The sequence below is a fragment of the Corythoichthys intestinalis genome, chromosome 18 (genome assembly GCF_030265065.1).
Source record: "Corythoichthys intestinalis isolate RoL2023-P3 chromosome 18, ASM3026506v1, whole genome shotgun sequence".
NCBI lineage: Eukaryota > Metazoa > Chordata > Actinopteri > Syngnathiformes > Syngnathidae > Corythoichthys > Corythoichthys intestinalis.
In genome coordinates this window covers 28,789,714-28,806,614 of record NC_080412.1, presented here as the reverse complement: position 1 = coordinate 28,806,614, position 16,901 = coordinate 28,789,714, and the positions used below count along the sequence as shown (strand labels likewise).

General features: G+C 36.0%; 1 protein-coding gene across 1 annotated transcript; it reads right to left on the bottom strand.

The window, feature by feature from the left end:
- Positions 1-20: 20 nt before the first annotated feature.
- On the bottom strand, positions 21-13,608 carry LOC130906930 (arrestin-C-like). Its single transcript, XM_057821668.1, has 16 exons — positions 13,513-13,608; positions 12,995-13,025; positions 11,059-11,150; positions 10,932-10,976; positions 7,925-8,115; positions 7,775-7,834; positions 5,645-5,721; positions 5,446-5,581; positions 3,691-3,775; positions 3,553-3,625; positions 3,183-3,320; positions 2,974-3,057; positions 2,859-2,882; positions 2,723-2,772; positions 2,570-2,589; positions 21-211 (listed from the first exon to the last, which is right to left on the bottom strand). The coding sequence occupies exons 1-15, from the start codon at positions 13,586-13,588 to the stop codon at positions 2,585-2,587; spliced, it is 1,167 nt and encodes a 388-aa protein (XP_057677651.1). The 5' UTR covers positions 13,589-13,608; the 3' UTR covers positions 21-211; positions 2,570-2,584.
- Positions 13,609-16,901: the final 3,293 nt, after the last annotated feature.

Below are 16,901 nucleotides of genomic sequence, written 5' to 3'. Positions count from 1 at the left end.
AACAAAAAAAGACAAGCATGACACGTTTAAATATTTAATCTGACAAGACCAGGCAGAAACATACGATGAAAGTTTAATAGTACACATCAAAATAATAGTGAGTCACGCATGTGTATATTTGCAGACGTTGTTTTCATGAGTTGTTGGTCACACGTGTCACTTCCTGTCTGCGTTTCTGGCCTGTCCATCCACTTGCAGACCGGGTTCCTCTCTGAACAGCCAGAAAAATTACATAAATAATGGCGTGAAGAATGACATTATTTGAGTATACAGTGATCCCTCGCTACTTCGCGCTTCAATCTTGGCACCCTCAGTCCATCGTGATTTTCTTTTTTCAAATAAAAAATAATAAATGAATAAAGATGAACTGTCCCGAGCCGATCGTGTAGTCTAACTCTCCCTCCCTCCCTCTCCCTACTCTTTATTGGTCAGGCAGTGCACTGGAATTGCTTATTGACGTTAACGATGATTGACAGACATTTGGGTTTTGATCTTGCAAGAGACACGAACTTCAGCGCACCGCATGCGTCAATCATCATTTAGCTTGTTAAATAGTTGCTGTGGCAACTCATTGTGTGTAAGTAAGCCGCTTGAGCAGATTCGAGTGGACTCACATTTAATAAAGCCAAGTTTGTTTTCTACTTTATTCTTGTTTAAAAATAATTCAGTGGGACAGTAACATGTTTAAAACTTGTTAAAGTACTTAAAAACAAAACATTAAAAAACATACTGTACATACATAAAAAAAAATTTAATTATACTTTGGGAAAAAAGTGAAAAACATGTCTTATATGTATGTCTTTCCAATGCTAAATCTGAATAAATACATTCGACAAATTTGGGGCGCTATTTTGCGGTTTTTCACTAATCGCGGTGGGTTCTGGTCCCCATTAACCGCGAAAAAACAAGGGATCACTGTAGATCAATAATCTTTTTATATCATTTGACTTTTTTTTTGTTTGAAGTAGGGCTGTCAAAATTATCGCGTTAACGGGCGGTTATTAATTTTTTAAATTAATCACGTTAAAATATTTGACGCATTTAACGCACATGCCCCGCTCAAACAGATTAAAATGACAGCACAGTGTCATGTCCACTTGTTACTTTTGTTTTTTAGTGTTTTGTCGCCCTCTGCTGGCGCTAGGGTGCGACTGATTTTATGGGTTTAAGCACCATGAGCATTGTGTAATTATTGACATCAACAATGGCGAGCTACTAGTTTATTTTTTCATTGAAAATTTTACAAATTTTATTCAAATGAAAACATTAAGAGGGGTTTTAATGTAAAATTTCTATGACTTGTACTAACATTTATCTTTTAAGAACTACAAGTCTTTCTATCCATGGATCGCTTTAACAGAATGTTAATAATGTTAATGCCATCTTGTTGATTTATTGTTAGAATAAACAAATACAGTACTTATGTACAGTATGTTGAATGTACAGTGCTGCTCAAAAGTTTGTGAACCCCCTCAACATTTTGGAATTTTCTATTATTTCAACCTGATTTCCTAATCAATCAATTCAGTAGTTTTTTTTTGTTTTTTTAACAGTTGTGTTGTCGAGACTAAATTAAAAAGAGTTTTCATCAACTGATGTAGGTGCAAAATTGAACTGTTTGGTCACAACCAAAACCGCCATGTCTGGCGAAAAGTCAACACTGCATACCACCAAAAGAACCTTCTCCCAACAGTGAAGCATGGAGGTGGGAATGTCAAGATCTGGGCTTGCTTTTCATCCTCAGGACCTGGACAACTCCACATAGTCCAGGGAATCATGAATTCTGAGGAATATTGTCAAATCCTAGAACATAACCTGACGCCATCTGTTTTGAAGTTAAAGCTTGGCAGAAGGTGGATCATGCAACATGATAATGATCCAAAGCATTCCAGCAATACAACCAAGGAATGGCTGAAAAAGAAGAAGATTCGTGTTCTGGACTGGCCCAGTCAAAGTCCTGACCTAAATCCCATTGAAATGCTGTGGCGGGACCTGAAGCGAGCAGTTCATGCCAGACGCCCATCAAACCTCTCTCAACTGACTGCGTTCTGCAAGGAAGAATGGGCAAAAATCCCCCAAAGTAGATGTGAGAGGCTGATTAGTCACTACAGAAACCGTTTGGTTGAGGTAATCTCTGCAAAAGGAGGCGCAATATCCTATTAACTGAAGGGGTTCACATACTTTTGCACACATGATATCTGAGTTTTTCTTAAATCAACCACTTTTGTTAAATAAAGAATGACAATATAACTATTTCTTTTGTTTCAGTCCATTATTTGGAATGTCAGTATTGTGGATTTGGGTATAACTTAACATTTAATAAGGTTATTTTAGTTTTTTTTACAAAAAATCTGACCATCGCTGTGGGGTTCACAAACTTTCGAGCAGCACTGTATATGTCCGTCTTGTGTCTTATGTTTCCATTCCAATAATAATTTACAGAAAAATATGGCATATTTTATAGATGGTTTGAATTGCGATTGATTACGATTAATTAATTTTTAAACTGTGATTAACTCGATTAAAAACTTTAATCGTTTGACAGCCCTGGTTTAAAGTACATACTTACACAAAAGTGCGGCCTTTACTCTGCTCGCCACACAAGGAAGACGAGGAGAGAAGAAGAGCAGCATGAGTAAATGTTGAAAAAGCAGACGTTTGGACAAGTCACTCATTTTCATTGGTGCCGATTGACATCCAATGACTTCGTGTGATACCTCACCTTCCGGTTTGGGGTGCATGAGCATCAGTGGCACCTCGGCGGTGACGTCACTGCCGAAAAAAGAAAACAAAAGTCAAATGGAGACGGGATGTGCATGATGTGGAGTGTCACATAACAGTAAGTGAGGTCTCGTCACCTGGAAGTGAGTCCTCCCAGCAAGCTGCGGGAAGAAAACACAGGTTATTCTACACGTTAGCATACAGTATGAGGCTAACAATGGTGTTGGTAGTCTTGGAAATCGCTTGACTCACCCTCCTCCGGCCACCATCAGGTTGACTTTGATCTTGTAGGACACCAGAATTCCTAGTACTTCCTTCTCAACATCCGGACGCAACCTGAGAGTATTAGAAGGCACAAGAAGATGACAGAAGAAGACATTGGATACCATTCCAAAATGGATTGAAAGTCTATCGCTGTTAATAACAGTGGACGGGCTCAGCAGAAATAACGTTTGTCTTACACGGTGGTGGACGCCAGGTTGGTGTCCTCGTCCTTGAGGCGTCCATCCAGCGCCAGACCGCGTTTCTCCTTGTTTTCGGACAGCAGTGGCACGATGCTCAGCGTGTTCTCCAGCGATCCGCCCGCCTCTACAGTCTCGCTGAGGACCCCAAAAACATTTGTTGTGGATTGTCAAGAAAAATGGCTTCTTCTTTAATACCAATTTTGGTGGTGGAAAAAAAATGTATATATATAAGTTTTTCACCATAAAAATAGAACTTTTTAAATGATTTTAATAGCATATTTTTGAGGATATGAAACAAAACAGTTTAAAATTCTCTATATTTATGACTATTTTCCTTAAAACATATGGTTAGCGTGCCGTCACCTACCCAAACTCCTTGGTGAAGACGCACTTGGTGTACTTGTCGGCAGAGTAGAGGACAATGTCGGTAGTTTGCTCCACTGAAAAAAAGGATAACCTTGAGTAACCTCGGGCGACTTTGGACAAGGTGCGCCGCCGTACCCACCATTGACCTGGATCTTCTTCACCGTTTTGTTGCTCTCGTTACTAATCTTGAACTTGATGGGGATAGACTCGCCGTGGAAGTACAGCTGCACCAAGAGAATTCAACAAAACAAACAATATATTAATATCAAACCAAATATATTCATTTAAAACCAAATAAACACATTTTCCTTAAATCTTGGTATACATAAAATCATATATATAACACATATGGTACTTTATAGAAATAAGTCAATGGCCAAAACTGAAAGGACAGTTACAGAACATTAATCGCCTTTGCAGGACCTTTTGTTTCTACTACTAAATTATTTTTTTAATTTAAAAAAAATTGCCATAATAAATAATTTGTTCAACAATGCAATAATGTATAAAAGAATATCGATCACTATATTTTAGGAGATATATAGAATTTCAAATAAAAGAAACTAAAAAAATGACGTTCTCTCAACATTACAGTGAATTTATAAAAATAACAGACTTAAGTGTGTGCACTGTGCACACCACGGCCACTAGGAGGCAGCCCTTGACAGAAAAGTGCCTACATAGTTACAACAGTGAAAGAAGGTTTTCTTGACATTTGTTAGTTGGAGCATAGACTTCATAACTATTGACGGGGCGCGTGCTGGTGTGGCTCTCAAAGGTGACCGAGTGGAATCACGGACAAAGAGATTTTTCCGTTGAAAATTATTGTGAATAAATGCTTAAATCCCCGAATTCTTAATAGATATGAACGAAAAACAGTATGGATTCTTTGTTATAAGAGCAAGAAACTGGCTAGTTAGCATTTATTTTATGTAAATAAGTTGAAAAATGATGCTAGTCTGTTAGTCAATGAGGCGGCCGCTATTTGTAAACAGAGGTTTTCCGGTAAAAATTCTTGTGAATAAATGCTTAATTTCCCGAATTCTTTATAGATATGAATGAAAAAACAGGCTCGATTCAAAAGGACCAAAAAAACGGGCAGTTATGCATTTATTTTACGTAAATATGTCGAAGTACGAGGCTAGTCTGTTAGTCAATACGGCGGCCGCCATTTGTAAACAGAGCTTTTTCTGTTGAAAATTCGTGTGCATAAATGCTTAAATCCCCGAATTCTTTATAGATATGATTCTTTGTTAAAAGAGCAAAAAACTGGGCAGTTACACACCTATTTTACGTAAATATGTCGAAGAATGACGGCAATGCTGTATCATTGATTTTTTTTTTTACAGCATTTCAAAATGCATGCATGGTAATAATTACCTTGAATCCTCGAACAAATCACTTCTAAGACGATCCTTCCTGTTTGTATGCGGTACAGCTTTCGTACTTTTTAAATCCAGCGTGTTAAATTCCTGCATGTTTTTACTCGGCGACCGACTGTGAATAACTGATGCGAACTTCAGGGTGGCCCCCTCCTTAAAGGCGTTGCGCGGTGAAGGTCGATTCTGACCCGTCAATAGTTATGAAGTCTATGGTTGGAGATACAAAGAGTGTTGATTTATCCTTGTCTATTACAAGAAATGTGTTGGGGTTTGTTGTGTCAATATTTATTCATTTGAGTTAAATAAAGCCTATCTATGCTAATTTGTAGCACTTGAATACGGATTCAATCATTCATTAGCATTAGGCTGGCCTGCTAGTGGCCACGTTTGGAGGAAAACGAAATGTATTTTGTATTTTAATCCTCCATACGTTTCACTTTCTTCGCTGTGTTTAGATTTGATACATTTCCTATGGGTTTAAAAAAAAAATCAGAAAAAAGGTTCATGCGTACATCTTTTTCGAGGGACACCTCCAGGTGCACGGGCTTGTCAGACATCATGAAGCTCTTGCAGATTTCCGCCTTGGGCCCGGCGCCCACCTGGGATGGCGCATACTGGACCTTGCGTACGATCAGACGCGCCGTGTCCCTACAATCACGCGTGCAGCATTGACACAAGATGGCAAAGCTGTGGCAGAAAGGTAGAACTCACTTTTTTTCGATCTTCTCGTCAGGGTTGCACTTTTCATTGGCCAGGTACGTCTTGACCTCAAAGTCCACACCGCAAGCCTGTAATATTAGAAGGAATGTTTGGGGGAGAGGACCAATGAAGTGATAGTCCATGAGCTTCCATTTTACATAAGCCCTCTTTTTCTTTTGCTCTTTTCCCGTTCTTTGTCTTTTTCTCCATCTTTATTCCTCCCCTTTTAAGCTTTTTCACGTTCACGCTCATTCTTCCTTTTTTTCACGCACGATTTGTTCTTTGTATGTTGTACATTTTTTAGTCACTTTCTCTTTTTCTTTTCTATTTGCCCTTTTTTTCTTCCTTTCCTAATTCACTTTTTTGTCGTTTTGTCTGTTTTCCTAGCTGGACACAGTCTCTTTTCATTTCTTTTTTTTACTTTTCTCCACATTTTTTGTGTCATGTTGTACTTTTTATCACTCAATCTTTTTCTTTTCTATTTCCCCCTTTTGTCTTCTTTTACTATAATTCACTTTTTGTCTTTTTTCCTTTACTTTCAACCATCTGTTTTAATTTTTTCTCCAAAATTCTTTTTTTCCTCTTTTTCCCCTTTTCTATTTCTTTTTCCCCTTTTCTATTTCTTACTCTAGGCATAAGCGGATTTTAAGGGGGGGCTAGGCCTCCCTGGTGGCCTAACAGTGTCGTTGCATGTAATTGACTTTCCTATACATCTAAAACTTTTTCTAGAACTTCAGTTGAAGTTCTCTTATTTTACACTGACAATTCATTTGGAAAACCTCGAAGGTGTTACATTTATGATTATTGAGGGATCTAGTGGGGGATCACAATACAATTAGCCATAATATGTTAAGTCCATGACCGCATATATCGTTTAAAAAGTCATTTTTAGACAACTCTATTTGTAATCATTTTGGTTTTTCTTCATTCTTTTTATCATTCCTCCCATTTTTTTCTATTTTTGTACTTCATGCCGTTTGCCCCATAGGCGGAGTTTGACTTTTGGCGTGGGGGGGCACAACATGTTGATGACCCCAAAACGCAGTGTCAGCAATAAAATTAACTTACAAGAATATTTATAATAATAAGTTGAGAATGAGCATTTTTTTTTTGTTTCCCACTATTCTTGAGGGGAATTCTAAATCAGGCTGCTTAGGACAGCTATACTCGCCAAGATCATCATCCATTGAATATGGTACAACTGCCGGTGTCGTGCCACTGTAGTTACCCCAGTCGAAAAATGTATCCCATGGGCAGAGCCATATGGAGGTAGATTTTTGTCTTTATTATTCGATCAAAAAATGTGTTTGAATGCAAAAATACATTTGAAACTCAAAAAAATGCATTTGAAAGCTAAATATTCTTTGATTTTTTTTTTTTGATTGCAGTCATTTTTTCTTTTTTTGAATGAAGCAACTTTTTTGATTGAAGTAATGTTTTTTTTTGCATTTGCAACATTTTGGCTAGGACATTTGTGTCTTATTATTCAATTAAAAAATAAGTTGCTTCAAACAAAAAATATTTTTTTTCAAACGAAAAATCACTTCAATCAAAATAAGAGAAATTTCAATCATAGAAAAAAAGGTTTTGAATGCGAAACAATATTTGAGACTCAAATATTTGCATTTGAACACTTATTTTTTTATTTAAAAATTTAGATTTTAGCAATCCTTTTTGTGTTTGGGCCATATTATGGGTAGGACATTTGTGTCTAAATCATTCACTCCCCCAAAAAAGTTGCTTCAATCAAAAAATATATTTTCAAACAAAGACAAAAATCATTTGACAAATAAAATTGCCCTCCCCTAATTTTTTTTTGTTTTTTTTTTGTAAATAATATGCAAAGCAAATGACCGTCTAACGTACTAGTCAAATGATCTGTTGGAAAAATAATTTTGACCCATTATAAACATATCTTTTTTTGTTCATTTCATTCATTTTTGTTGTTTGCTTTAATGCTTTACACCCTTTATATATATACATACTGTATATATGAAAGTCAATTACCAGGGGGTCCTGGCCCCCCCTTAAACTCCACTTGTGATAATGCACTTTTTTCTATCTTGAGGCACTTTGAATTACTTTGTGTTGAATTGTTCCACACAAATAAATCTGCCTTATTTTTTAACACAATGTACGTACCTTCCCCTTGTCATCCGGACCAGGCTGCAGCGATACGGAGCACGGAAGGTTATTGGGAATCTGCGCACACATACAAACAGTGATGTCCCCTGTTAGCGAGTAGCATCACCAGCATCATCCCCAGCGACATTTGTCATTTGTTAACCGTACTTGAAAGGTAAAAGGGCGTGCATCGTCTCCGGCCTTCTTGATGAGCGTCTCGTGCATGGCGGTGAGCGCCGGCTTGTGATCGTCCGGGTAGATTTGAACCTGCTGGATCCAAATGTCCTTGCGGAAGCACAGGCCCATCACATCCAGGTCATCGCTGCCATAGCGGAAGGCGCAAGCCAGCTGCACAAACGCTGAGCAGATAACACGTTACCATGTTGGCGTGATAAACTAAATGATCGCCGCCAGCCAAAATGGATTGGACGTCTATTAACGTCAATGGCAGCAAATGATTTAATTTATTAAATACGTAATATAATACTTTTCTGACTTTTTGGATAGTTATTTTGGGATACTTAAGGGGTTAATTCCGACTTTCGCCTAAATTTGGTTTACGTTGCCGGCGTAGGAACGGAACTTGTCTTATGTTTAATGATTGTATTTTGTAATGATTGTTTAATGACACACTGCCCTCTGGTGGCAGCACTGGGTCTGGCTGGACTGTCGATTTATGACTGAGCAGCAGACTCTCGTCTGACATGGTTGAAGGACAGCTGCGCTCTGTCTTGGCCCACATAAGGCTGTAAGTTGTTTCAGGTAATATATGTTTGTGTATGAATTTGTAATTAAGTTTAGAGCTACAGTTTGAGGTGTTGAGTGTGAGTGATGTGCGATGAGAATTGTAAATACGTTGGCATTTGTAGCATTTAAACTAGTGGATTTTGGTTAGGCAAATTAGGCTAATTTAATCTACTAGATTTACATTGATCAGACTAGATGGACGTTTGAACACCAATTGTTTTGTGTCAAGTTTTATTGTTAAAATGCGTGTCGTTTTGAACATAAGTGTACATATGTTTGTTACAGCTTTACAAATTGTCAGAAGAGAAGGCTTCAAAAAACACAATCGCCTTGTTTGCTGTGTGTATAGCTGAGCAACTTCACCTTTGGTTAGGACGGAACGCGTCATATTGATACAGTAAAGTAAAAAATAAGATACTGTGAGGCACAATAAGGTACTGTTTATGTGACATAGAAAAAAAGAAAGAAAGAAAGAAACAAACAAAGAAACGACTGGAGCCAAAATGGCGGACGAGACTCCAGCGTCGTTAAGTCGAAATCACGTAAGTCGAGTACGTCCTAACCCGGGGACTACCTGTACTGATGTTTTTTAAATGACCAAAAATAGTCACTTGCTCAGTAATGGGTTAAACATTTTGATAGCTGTCCACTGCTGTGTCCACTGTCTGTGAAAGGGTTAAAGAAGATTTCGATACTCTTCAATGGAAACTCAAGGACTATAGAAACCAGAATATTTACCCTTTTTTTAAAAACCTTTTTTCTAAAATAACCAACATTATTTTTAAACATAAAAAAGAGATTTACTGTTTTTTCTGTTTACTGTTTTTTTTCTTTTGTAATAAAAATTGACAAAAACACAAAAAACAAACTAAAAAAATATTTTTTGAAATATTTACTTATAATTATAATAAAAACAATAGAAAAAAACACACAATTATAATTAATTAATTACAGGTAACATTTTTTAATGACCAAAAATAGTCACTTGCTCTATAAAGGGCTGAAAAAAGATTTCCATAGTCAATGAAAAAGCTCGTGGACTACAGAAATCAAAGTATTCACTGTTTTTTAACTTATTTTGAAAATAATCAATTAATTACTTTTTTTATTAATTCAACTTTTTTTTGTGCTTAAAAAAACTAAAAACATTTTTAAAATAGTTATCATAAAAATAATAAAATGGAAATACAATAATGATGAATTAAAATATTTTTTTAATGACCAGACAGACACTTACCAACAAAGTGTCAAAGGTCAATTTGAACCCTTTATAGAGCTAATGACCAAAAATAGTCACTTGCTCTATAAAGGGTTAAAACATTTTAATAGCTGTCTACTGTAGTGTCCACTGTCTGTGAAAGGGTTAAACAAAGATTTCCATAGTCCTCAATCAAAAAGCTCAAGGACTACAGAAACCAGAGTATTTACTGTTTTTTAACTTATCTTTAAAATAATAATTAATTAATTAGTTAAAGAAAAGGAATCAGCTTTTTGTGCTTAAAAACTAAAAACATGTTTTTAAAATATTTATCATAAAAATAATAAAATAGAAATACAATAATGATGAATTAGAATAGTTTTTTTTAATGACCAGACAGTCACTTACCAATAAAGGGTCAAAGGTCAATTTTAACCCTTTATAGAGCTAATGACCAAAAATAGTCACTTGCTCTATAAAAGCTTAAAACTTTTTAATAGCTGTCTACTGTAGTGTCCACTTCCCGTGAAAGGGTTCAAATAAGATTTCCATAGTCCTCAATGAAAAAGCTCAAGGACCACAGAAACCAGAGTATTTACTGTTTTTTAACTTATTTTTAAAATAATAATAAATTAATTAATTTAAAAAATATTTTTTCTGCTTTTTTTGTGCTTTAAAAGAACTAAAAACATATTTTAAAAGTATTTATCATAAAAAATAATATAATAGACATACAATAATGATGAATTAAAATATTTTTAATGAACAGACATAGTCACTTACCGTAAAGGGTCAAAGGTCAATTTTAACCCTTTAGAGCTAATGACCAAAAATAGTCACTTGCTCTATAAAGGGTTAAAACTTTTTAATAGCTGTCTACTGTAGTGTCCACTTCCCGTGAAAGGGTTCAAATAAGATTTCCATAGTCCTCAATGAAAAAGCTCAAGGACCACAGAAACCAGAGTATTTACTGTTTTTTAACTTATTTTTAAAATAATAGTAAATTAATTAATTTTAAAAAATCTCTCTTTTCGTGCTTAAAAAAAAAAACATTTTAAAAATATTTATCATAAAAATGATATAATAGAAATACAATAATGATTAATTCAAATATTTTTTTAATGACCAGACATAGTCACTTACCCATAAAGGGTCAAAGGTCAATTTTTGATCAACTGTCCACTGTTGTGACTACTGAAAAGGTTAAGCATTACGTGACACTGCATTTACCTTTTCTGTCCCCAAAGTTTGAGGTGTCCAACTTGACGACGCCATCTAGAAGACAAGTATGACATCACCTGCATGTTGGCTGTACGAACACAACCAGAAGAAAAAAAAAAACGTATGGCTGACGCACCGACTTGGTCGACACTGGTGACATGGTCCACATAGTCTCTCTTTCCCAAGTAGAGCGTCAGGCCACCGTTGCCGCTAGTCTTCTTGAAAACTCTGCACAAAGAAAGAGAAATTGAGGTTCAAGGCAAAAAAAAAACTTTGAGAAAGAGAGACAAAAGAGGATGAAAGAAAAGCGGAGCTAATCCCCGCTGAACGTGGAGCCATTGGTCCTGACCGTGTGTGGATTGAGCGGTCGCCTCAGGTCGGGCTTACTGGCTTCTTAAAAATAATTGACCACAGTTTGACTTTATACAGTATGTGTTTGACTGGCTGTGATGTCCTCGAAGTAGATCATCCAGTCAAAGACAAGGTCAAATGTAAATTTTAAGATTTTTGGGGGGTTCTTTTTTGGGGCAAGACTTTTCAGATAAAAATGTTTTGAATTCACAATAATAAAATGCGATCCTTCTGTAGAAAAAGTTTTATCATTTCACTAGACTGATCCGATATTATCGCGTAGCCAATAAAAGCATTTTAAAATGATATCAGATAATAAGACAACGATACTGGATTTTCCTTATTGGTTTTGGACCAATATACATGTTGCCTTCAAAGTGAATGTAGGAGTGAAAACTGATGTTGGCACAATTTTGATTTCAACAATAAATATACTGCAGTGGTGCAGTATAGGCACTTTTCCCATAACTTTTAACAGTTGAAGTTGCTCTCTTATTTTTCATAGAATGTTGATTTAGAAAACCATGAAGTTGTTACATTTATCATTAGTAAAGAATCTAGAGAGGTATCACGATACAATTAGCAATAGTATGTTAAGTCCACGACCATATATATTGTTGTCGGTTTGAGATCGGATTTTTTGAGTTGAACAATATCGGGATATCGGTTATCAGTTAGATAGCCATTATCGGAGAACCATGCATTTCACCAATTGAGTCGTATCTTTTTGAAAACAAATTTTCCCTCAAAGATTCATTACTTTTTTAATTCTCTGTTCATAGCTCTTTCTCAAATTGAATTTACAGTTGTTTTTCTCTGGTTTGTATATTTGTGAGAATAAAATAGTTTTCATTTTTCAAGAAGTATGTTCTATATAGCGAGATGTCAGTTGTTCCACCCAGATAATATGACTGAATTTTTTTCTTTTCCTAAAATAGCATCCGACATACAATTAGATTTTTCTAAAAATATTTTATTTATTAGGAGATGGCAACAAACAGAAAGGGGTTATGGGGGTACAGAAAGGAAGGAGGCAGACAGAAGAGGAGAAGAACAAACAACAAGAAATACATTATTGCACACCTATGCTACCTATGAACATAGTGTTGCTATCATAGCTAATTGTATATTAGGTAAACATTTAATGTAATGTAATGTAATACAACATAATATAATTCAATTATTTTTAGATTTCCGAAGAGCGTACCGCTTTTTTTCCCTGCAGTATAAAATTACTATATCTGTACTTCCTTTTGTAAAAGTGTCAAAGACAAGATTTTTTTTGTTTTGCTAAAAATGTATTATTGTTATGTAAAAAAAAAAAAAAAAAAACTTAAGTATTTTACACCAATAGTGTCAGAATTTACATTTTAAAGAGAAATGAAATATATTTTTGTGTGCATAAGGCACTATTTTGAATGAAAAAAATCTAGTTTGTTTGTTGTTTAAGCCTTTCATGCATGAATTACAACTTTAATTTATTGACTGCCATTGACAGCACTAGATGTCCATTCCATTTTGACTGCACCAGTTTTGTTAAAAAAACAAAAAAAAAAAACAAATTTGTCAATTTGTTAAGTACAATTCAGTTGTATTTAACTTTGAAATACAATTCAACTGAAATGAAGAGTTTCAATTGTTTTCCTTTCAAATTACATGCACTCTGGATTTGAGTGTTCCGTTCACTTCGTACGAGTATTTAAGTGTGTGTCACAACTCACTTTGACATGTCCGTAATCTTCTGGAAGCGTTCTGAGGAGTCAAACACAAAACATGAAAAGAGCATCACTCAGCGGCACGTTTGATGTGATTGGACAGGATCGTTTATGAAGATTAGGCGATGAGGTCACGCGAGGCTAATCCCGGCCGATGGGATTAGCGCGTCGTGATTGATGATGAGGACGTCGCTATTCGCGGAGCGCTAACCGGATCATCGAATCGAGAGAATTAATGGCAGGCTAAATCTGCACGGCACAAGAAGCTACGATGCATCACATTCAAAACTTTTTTTTATCAGTTTCTCACCAATTTTATCTGTGCAACACACAAATTGTCCACTGATGTCCCATTGACGGGCGTCAATGGAAGTCAATGAGTTAACACATTTAAAGCTGCAGATGTCGCATTTTGTCAAAAAATTGATAGTCATAGTTTAAGAAAAACTCAACTGTTGAATTTCACATAACAGCTATCATAATAGAAGATTTTGCACATGTAGAAAAGAAGTAGCAAGTCTTACGTGATGTTTGAGAAGGGATGTTCGCAGGAGGTTGCAAGGATGCGTAAACGCCAGCGAGAGTTTTGGCAAAGCCCATGACGGAGGCTCTTTTATAGCATCCAGGTAGGGGGGTGGGGCAAATTGGTGGGCGGCATTGTGGCTTAATGGCCCCGGCCGACGCTCGCCGGCCGGTTAATCCCATCAAGCAATCAGTCGCTTTTGGAGCACAAAAGAGTTCCAAATAATCCACGCAGATACGACAAGTTGGTCGTGAACTTTCCTTGGTGCATAGGTCACTTTGACCCGGGAGCACGCTTGAGTAGCGCGAAATTACAATAAATCAACTCGCAAATGTCTGAAAGCTTTTGTTGATTCCAAGCATTAGAAAATGGGATGAAAATTATATTCTTTATGTTAGTAGCAACATTTCGAAAAATGTTTTAACCTACTCAAATGTTTAATTTTGACATTTTAAAATGCATCAAACAAAAAAATGATGGTTCCAGTAATCCGTGTGCTTTGTTGACATGTCTTCAGCAAACTGTTTGCGGGCTTTCTTGTGTAACGTCTTCCGAATAGGCTTCCTCCTGGGGTGACAGCCATGCACACCAATTTGATGTAGAGTGCGGCGTATGGTCCGAGCACTAACAGGCTGACCCCCCACCTCTTCAATCCCTGCACTCCTGTAACGAGTCACATGACATTTTTTCGAGGGAAAATGACAACTAGTACTCAATTTGGACATTTAGGGATGTATGTAGTTTCTAAGGGGGTACTCACTTTTGTTGCCAGGGGTTTAGATATTAATGGCTATATTTTGAGGGGAAAATGAATTAACTCTATTATATAAGCTGCACACAGACTACTTTTCATTGTGTCAAAGTGTCATTTTGTCAGTGTTGTCCCATGAAAAGATATACTTACCGTAAATATCTGCAGAAATGCGAGGGGTGTACTCACTTTTGTGATACTCTGTATTTAAAAAATAAATAAATAAAAATTTCTTATATATTCATTAGGAAACACCTATTCTGTAAATCAAAAAACAAAGTGATAAATCATTTATAACACAAAGAATTGTTATGCAATTATTTAATGGAAAATTATTTGTCAATATTAATGCAGCTCTGTATAAATCCTGAAAAAAATTTAAGAAGCATTATCAAATGAATTATAATGATAATAATAATAATAATAATTTTGATCAAAAATCAAAAAGATTCAAAATATAATTAGCCAACAATAGCACAAATATGTTCATAGGTCGCACTGGCGCGTCACAATGTATTTCTTGTTGTTGTCTGTTCTTCACCTCTTCTGTCGGCTTTTTCCTTTCTGTCCCCCTATAACCTCTTACTGTTTGTTGTTTTCTCCTATTAATGTATTATTATTATCAAATTGATTTAGCATTGGAAAAAGATAAATATAAGCAATGATCCCTCTAAGCTGTGCGCGTGAGCAATCGCGCACTGCTTGCACACACTCAGCGCAGAAGCGCAGAAAAATAAAATTCAACAGAAACGTATTGTAGCGTTAATAGGACTACTGTCTGTTAGGGACGCAATGATATGTCAGTGCGACACTCCTATTGGTGCGTTCGATACAGCACAGTGACGCTCCCGTTGGTGCGTTCCATAGGGCAACACGACGCTCCCATTGGTGCGTTCGATACGGCAACACGATGCTCCCATTGGTCTTTCGATACGGCAACGCAATGCTCCAATTGGGAGAGAAATGTGCTGATTTACTGAAGCAACATTCTGCTGCCAATCTTTGCAAGCGCTACAGTATTAATTAACAGTGTTGTTAATAACAGCGTTAGAATATAACGGCGTTACTAACGGCGTTATTTCTTTCAGTAGTGAGTAATCTAATTAATTACTTTTCTCATCTTGGCAACGGCGTTACTGTTACTGAGGCGGGAAAGGCGTGCGTTACTATGCGTTACTAAGTTGGTTGAATAAAAAAAGTCTGAGAGGGACGGAGAGCAGAGCAGGAGTAGGGAAGACGCCGTTGCAAACGCGATGCTAGGTGCCTCCTTTAATACCTGACTGTAGCCATAGCCTACAAACTACGCCCACATGATACGGTAGATATCACATATTATAGAACTAGATGCAAATGACAAACACGGCTGCATTGGCAACATGTTTTAAGGACTACATGCGTTAGTAAACAGCCGCCATCTTAAAGCAGTAGACCTCTCATGAAGGCTCTGTTGTAGAGAACCTTCCGAGCGAACTTAAGTAACTTTTAAATCTAAAATGCTCCTAAACCGGCAAAATCTTGACTTAAATCTATCTTTAAATGATGAAACAGTTTTAAAACTTACACATGTTGAAAGTACACAGAAAGGAACTAATGCAATAACGGGAGCAATTTTAACAACTTTAACGGTTGATTCAAAACATTAAATGACTTCCACACATAGTAAAGGTTACCCCTGTGTCTAGTTAAGTGCAGGGTTAAGAATTGGGCTAGGGCCAGTTGTCCCAAAAACCCTTTAAACTTCGCATTGTGTGATCTTTTTTTTTTTTTTTTTTTTTTTTTTTTTTTGAGAAAAAAAAAAAATGAAAATTATCACTAGTTACTTTGCCAAGTAACTAATTACTCTTACATTCAGGTAACTGAGTTACTAACGCAGTTACTTTTTGGGAAAAGTAATTTGTAACTTGTAATTTGTAATCTTACATTTTTAAAGTAAGATTGACAACACTGTTAATATCTAAATTTAGAGCTAATCTAGTTAACAAAATTGTTTTCTGTACCATTTTGCAACGTAACTCAAGGTGACAAGAGAAATGCTTTTAAATAATGTTTTGAACAATTCTTGAATTAAGAATGTTTCTTAAAGGTTTTTAAAGATTTAATATACTAATTTACTGCTTAAAATATGTCTTTTAAGCTAATTTTCCGCTAGCTATTTTTTTTATTTCAAGAAATCTGAGTAAAAATTTACTTGAAGCACTGGCCGATATTTTCACTTATTACTTGAATATTTACACTAAAAATGAGGGAATTTAACTAGTTTTAAGGAGGTGTGTCTTTGCAGTCTAGCTGCTCAGACACAGAGAATAGGAATCTTGAATGTCCATATTGTCTGGACAGTTTTAATGTGGGAGTGATATAGTGTGATACATTGCGGTTGTTCATTATGTTGTATTTATTAACTCACCCATGCCACAATTGGACCTTACCCAGGCCAAAGCAGGACTTTCCAATGGTTAAAGCAGGACTCTTATATATAACAAAGTACACATCTCATGAACAACGAGATATTATCTCACCAAATCATTTTTAAACAAGAATAAAGTAGAAAAATGCTTGTCTTTAGTAAATGCTTCATTGAGTGAGTCCACTCAAATCTGTTCCAGCTGCTCACATATAAGCATTGAGTTGCCACAGCAACT